The 6,803-nt window shown below is 39.2% G+C and overlaps 1 protein-coding gene across 1 annotated transcript in view; it reads left to right on the top strand.

The window, feature by feature from the left end:
• Positions 1 to 3,476, top strand: part of LOC103925181 (lipid phosphate phosphatase-related protein type 4) — a 113,422-nt gene extending 109,946 nt beyond the window's left edge. Inside the window, 2 exon segments of the mRNA XM_009333860.1 lie at positions 1 to 120; positions 2,139 to 3,476. The exon segment at positions 1 to 120 is cut by the window's left edge and continues 14 nt beyond it. Coding sequence (XP_009332135.1) covers positions 1 to 120; positions 2,139 to 3,476 — 1,458 coding nt within the window.
• Positions 3,477 to 6,803: the final 3,327 nt, after the last annotated feature.

Here is a 6,803-nt window from a genome sequence, read left to right as displayed (position 1 = left end):
GTCTTTGCTTTTATCATCTGTGGAATTATATGTGGTCTGACTCGTATCACCCAGTATAAGAATCATCCAGTTGATGTTTACTGTGGCTTTCTCATAGGAGGAGGAATTGCTCTCTATTTGGTAAATATAATATTCATGTAGTTAAGTTTTAGCAAATAAAACTGATAAGGCTGTAATAACAGTACTGATATTTTTTATGAAAACCTTTCATCATGATCACATGCCATAATTAAAAATATAGTCGAAATTTGTTGAAGATGATGATGTTAGGGGTAATCACTTTTAAAATAAACAGGAAAAAGCAAATACGTATTTCAATTTAAAGTGCCATAACAGTACACAAAGTGGTATATAATCATCTGGCGTTGTATATAGAAACAGCTCTAACATTATGTGCTTCATTAAATACTTAAAGATACTCATCTTTTCTACTCCACACTTATAAGCATAACACAAGAAAAATATTGGATTAATTGGTATTTGTTGCCAGCCTGGGGTAATATTGCCAACATTAGCTTTATGATCTCAGAAAATTGGTTAAATTAATATGCAGCAACTCAGCTGAGTAAATTGCTGAACCTGCAAGAAATCAAAGGCAATATTACACCCCTGTGATTCTTTGGAGCTCTTGGGGAAACTATGCCGGGGAAATGCCCAAGCCAGGTTATTCATATGCTTTTCCTCTGTACTAGGTTGAAACAGATGGAGCACCTTGGAAGGGTCCTGTAAGGGAGTATGTAGGATAGGCCTGTTTGTCAGTAGAAAGCTCATCAAGCATTTGCTTTTGCTTGCTGCTCTCAGTATGCCTCCAACATGACTGTTGCTGCCCTAGCTGTTCAGCACAGTGTCAACCCCAGTGCCTGTGAGCAATCAGGAACTTCTACTGACAACATTTTTGCTCCAGCATGGACAGGGGAACAGAAGAGTCTTAACAGCCAGTGGGATGTTTTTGACCCCCAAGAAGTCAATGATGAATTTTAGTATAATACTAAAATAAGTTCATATCCTATCCCCCTTTTTTCTGTGATAAGATTATCTAAGGTACAGGCAGATGGTCTGCAAAGGTGACCGGGGGAAAAATGGCTTTCACAGTGGCAGAAGAAACAGCGACCAGGGTAGGTAATAGAAACCCCACGAGCTACTAAAGTCAGTTTCTATGATTGCACTGTGAGTAGAAAGGCACTCTGTTGAGAATATTATTTCAAATGATTAAGCTGTTGTAGACTCTCATAAATGGAGCTGTTGTTCCCATGTTTGAAATCCACAAACAAGTATGCTCTTTGTTAGGTCTTCTCCATATACTGTTGCATGACAACATACATCAGAGAGTACATTGTCTTGGATACCCAGTAGTCAGTAAATCTGCCCTGAAAAACTACACACCAGAAAGGGGAAGGGGAGGGGAAATAATGTGAAACTACAAATAATTCTGAAAGGAGTGTAAAGAACAAGTGACTTAAGTGATTGAGTCAGGAATTTGACCCTTTCATGGAATACTCTCTCTCAGTGGAGTCTTTTTAAAATGACAGAATTTTACAGTGAGTCTGCTGAATAAGAAAATGTTGTATAACTAAATCTTGTTACAGTCCTGTGCAGCTTGGAAAGCAATTGATTTAAAGTCAATAAATTGTTCTATCACATAGATATTGTATTACACAGTTGTTATGCAGTAGAAAGGGCAGAATCATAGAGCAGAGAACAACTCAAGCTGTAACAAGATTCAGTAAATCAGAGCAGACAGTAGTGTAGCTGTAAAATAGCTTTGCCTAGAAGACCACAAACATTTATTTTGTTACTGTCGTAACAAAACATTCCTTCTTCAGCTGTACCTGTTGCTTTATAAAACAGAGAAAACTGAAGGAGGCTAAATCTTTTCCTCAACTATTTATTGCCATGAACTATGTGCCCTAGTTATACTACTGAGACTACTTCATACATATCTAGAGGTACTAGGTTGAGGACAGAATTTGGAATAAGGAAATACTGGTGAGGAAAGGAAAGTGAGCATACCCTTTCAGTTAGGCTGGACTAATTCTGTCATTCAATATTTATTTAAAGGCAGAAGAATATAATTAAAATACCTTAAAACATCTCTTTTTTTGCATAACTGATTGTTGATGCTTCTGTTCAAATATCAGGGCCTGTATGCTGTGGGGAACTTCTTACCAAGCGATGAGAATGTGTTCCACCCAAATTTTCACAGAGAACCTCTAAGGTCTTTGACAGACCTCAGTCAAGATGCCAACAGAATCCTGCCAGGTAAAAACGGTAGCAGCAGCGACGGCATTGTCTCTCACCGTACAGAAGGTATCCTGAATAGAAACCACAGAGATTCAGGGTCTCTGACCAATATCAAGAGAGCAAATGCTGATGTAGAAATAATAACACCACGAAGCCCAATGGGAAAGGAAAATATGGTTACTTTCAGCAACACTTTGCCAAGAGTCAACACACCATCCTTGGAAGATCCAGCAAGACGAAATGCAACAATACACGCATCAATGGATTCTGCCCGTTCCAAACAGCTGCTTTCCCAGTGGAAGAACAAGAATGAAAGTCGGAAGTTGTCACTGCAAGTAATAGAGACTGAATCTGGCCAGTCACCACCAAGGGCTATCGAAATGAGGTCAAGCTCAGAACCCTCCAGAGTGGGTGTAAATGGTGATCATCATGGCCCGACTAGCCAATACCTGAAAATTCAACCTGGCAGCGTACCAGGTTGTAACAACTCGGGTCTTTCTGGCGGGCCAAGAGTCTCTATTCAGTCGCGTCCTGGCTCATCCCAGCTAGTGCATATTCCTGAAGAGACTCAGGAGAACGTGAACACATCGCCCAAAAGTAGTTCAGCTAGAGCTAAATGGCTGAAAGCTGCTGAGAAGAGTGTTGCATGTAGAAGCAATAGCCAGCCAAGAATCATGCAAGTAATCGCCATGTCTAAGCAGCAAGGAGTGCTTCAGGGCAGTCCAAAGAGTTCAGAGGGAAGCACAGTCACCTGTACAGGAGCCATCAGATATAAAACCTTGACAGACCATGAGCCAAGTAGCATTGTCAGAGTTGAGGCCCATCCAGAAAATAACAGACCTGTAATTCAGATGCCGTCGGAAGGTGAAGGAAGTGGGTCCTGGAAATGGAAAGGTCCTGAAAAAGTCACCCTTCGTCAGACATATGAGCTAAATGATCTTAACAGAGACTCTGAGAGCTGTGACTCCTTAAAAGACAGTTATGGGTCAGGTGACAGGAAAAGGAGTAACATAGATAACAGTGAGCATCACCATCATGGAATCACTACGATAAGAGTTACGCCAGTGGAGGGAAGTGAGATTGGCTCAGAGACTCTGTCCATTTCTTCTAGCCGGGACTCAACACTTCGAAGAAAAGGTAACATCATTTTAATCCCCGAGAGAGGGAGCAGTCCAGAGAACACCAGAAACATCTTCTATAAAGGTACATCCCCCACACGAGCGTACAAGGAATGAGAGGAGACATATCAGCTGGTCCGTACCACCACAAAGTAAACACATCTTGACACAGGTTCTGCTCTCTTTGTTTTGAGCTGGTATTTACCTTTGATGTGCCAAAATTATTGACCAGCAGCGCGACTGTTGTTGACACTGCTGATGTGCAATGTGCATGAGCCTGTGGAAAGCATGTGGTGGGGGGAAAAGCACAATGCCAGAACCTAACTAATGTGAAACATTTTCATGCAACTTGTTTCTTCAGACTCAAAATGTTTATCTGAGGGTGATGATGTCAATCAAAACAATGGTCTTGAACACAGACACTTTATTTCCTGAATGTGCCAACTTTTTATTTTATTTATATTTGTGTCCAAAATCAACTGAATTTTTCACAGCAAAGGCTGTATCAGTGGTATATATTCACCTTTGCAGAATTTGCACCAAATCTTTAATACAGAGTGGTGCTGATGATAACTTTACATGTTTTGAAAAATTGCATACTTACTAGACTCTACAAACACATGACATATTGATGTGCAGTTACTTTAAAAGTAATATGGCTAATACTATGATGATGCTGGCTGCATTCATTTAGCGTAGGAAATATTTACAGCTTTGTTATAGTGGATCTGTCACATTCAAAGATTGCAAAGGTTTTGTGTAGTTCTTTAAGATGTCTACTGCAACAAAAAAATGTGTGGGTGACATTCCATTAGAATGGAATAACTATCTATTTTGAATAGTTTTGCTGCTACTGCTCAACTTTTGTTTAAGAACAGGTGCTACTAATGAAGAGGCTGCTTCTTAGTGGGCTAACTTGTAGAATTGTTTTAAATTATGTTTTTTAAGGGGTCTTTTAAAGTACTACAAGTAATTAAGATTTTACATTTTTAAACCTCCTATTCTGTCCTTCAGCAACCCTTCCATTTTTCTATTAGTTTTTAACCATATAATGCAGGACACCAATAACTGCAAGATGTGCAAATGTGAAAGGTGAGCCATGAGTGAATAAAAATAAACAGCCACTTTCCTGACCAGCTTCCAAGGAGACAGTAATTAATATCATAGCTCACACTTAGAAGCAGTCATTCACCTCACTTGCCTAGTATGCCACAAGAACAATCACAAGTTTCACCCCAATCACCATCATTTAGAAGATTTATGCTTCGCTTTAAAAATGGAATGCCTTGGTATTGCAGAATCACTGAATGAGCATTGCATTGTGCCACTACTACTGTTCACCTCCCTTGAGACACCCTCCAGAGCCTTCTTAAGCATTATATTTTTTCCCACCACTGCCACTTAAGAATATGGAGGGTCTCTGCACCTGAGAGAACATGGATTATTTTAGTAAATTGAGCTTCAAACATAACGAAAGAACTTGCCTGCTAAAAATCTCCATTGCCAAAAATTGTTGAAAGGATAAGCTCTGAAAGGAGTAAGCGTAGCATGTCCTGGGCATGCTAGAAGAAATGCCTCATTACATTTGGCTCTGACTTGAATAACTTAAACCATGAAGGAAGCCAGGGGCAGTGCTTGCTCAGTGCAGCCCCTCATTCTCTCCTAGATTTCCACCTGAAAGAGAACTGCCATCGGGCACCTCCCAGCTCCCCTGCTAGGAGGAGGAGGGAATGGCTTAGCAGTCCCCTCACTGAATAAGTAGTAGCAGATCAGGTCTGTTCTCTGGCTTCTTGAGAGGAGTGTTTTGCTCTAAGTCCTCTTCTGATTTAGGGTATCAGAGAACCAGATACATACTACATAGTCAGAACCTGTCTACAGACCCTACTCCACAGAACTCTGAGGAAAAGCCCACCCTACCCCAGCCAAGTAGGAGGTAAAAGGAAGAATCATCCTATCCTAAGAAGATAAATAGCACAACACACACAGAGACCAAAAAAAAGGACAAAAAAAACCTCAAAACCAAAACAAAATCCCAAACCCAACCCCAATCCTAAGTAATTTCAGAAGTATGAGGATGGTGTTTGCTAATCTGTATAGAAGAAGGGATTCAGAGTCAATGGAAAGCTTTATATACCTTCCCAGTTATACAGGTGCTCCAGGCTTAGCTGGGTGCTGTCAGCCAACCCTGTCAAGCAATGCTTCCCTCACCTGCCCGTCACCCAGTGCTGTGGAAGAGTGTTGGTCCTCAAGGAAATGACCACACTTCTCCTGCCAGTAATAGAAGATGATCCCATCATACATTTGATCATTGGGAGGAAGTGATCTGCAGGTTACATGTAAGAAGCTAACCAGTAGGGTTGCAGCATACTGTGTATGTTAAAGGGACAGTATGTTGAAGGCACACTTCAAGGCACATTAGCTGGGAAAAATAATCATAGATGCCAGGGGAAAAAAAAAAGAGTAATTTTTTAGAAATATGTTCTCAGACTCTAGTATTTACAAGTCAGGAATTGTTTTTTCTTTTTAAAAGGATGAACCTTTAGTCCTTGGTATTTAATATCAAATTTTGTACAAGGTTCCTAGGAATTACAAACACTTGGATTGTCATGAACAAAACCCTTTGGATTTAGTTTAGTCTAGGTACATGATAAAGCAGGTAAGATTAGCTTTAAAGGAATGGGTGAGACACAATCACTGTTGGCCTATCAATGCAGGGAAATAAGATGCAATCATTTGTTAGTTTGTAAGTGCAGGGGAAAAGAACATAAGTAGATGAACCTGGAAATAATGGAAAATTGAAATGGAGAATAATGGCAATAAAGCAAAGATTAGAAAATGTTCCCTCTGGCAATTTAGCTGTTTTGGAAACAGCAGGATTCCTGGTGGGAGTGTTTGTTCTTTATTCCTTGGTTTTAGTCAGATATATATTGGCGTATGTGTTGCTTTTATTACTCTAAAACTTGCTGCACTATTTCAAGTGCAGTGTGATATTTTTCCTAAGGTTTCCTATTTCTTAACAAAAGATTTTAAAGCTCTTGTGTAATCATTGAAATTGTGTTCTTTACATAAATATTGATATATTCTTTTTTACTCAAAGTGCCAAAGGCTACTGTTTTTAATAATGGCTTATCAAATTATATTACATTAGAGAGCAGAAATGTAATAATATATACATTGGAACTCAGACCTCTGCATGTATATTTGATAAGGAGCCTTTTGTAAAATTACTCTTTGTTTACATTCCACTGATACCTTAATTTAAAATTAATGAAATAAATTGACAGGTGTCATCTTCTTAGTGTTCTGATTTTCTTACTTGCTAACAGGCACGAATTTCTTTGTTAGGCTGTGCTTTACTGAGAAAAGAAAATACTCAAAAATAAAATATGTTTTTAAATGAGAATTCTCTATATAAAGTATTGTGTTTAATAAAATGTTATGCAA

This window comes from Pygoscelis adeliae, unplaced genomic scaffold, assembly GCF_000699105.1.
Source record: "Pygoscelis adeliae isolate BGI_AS28 unplaced genomic scaffold, ASM69910v1 Scaffold10, whole genome shotgun sequence".
Classification (NCBI taxonomy): domain Eukaryota; kingdom Metazoa; phylum Chordata; class Aves; order Sphenisciformes; family Spheniscidae; genus Pygoscelis; species Pygoscelis adeliae.
The sequence above is the reverse complement of the archived record's forward strand: the minus strand, read 5'-3'. Positions and strand labels throughout refer to the sequence as shown.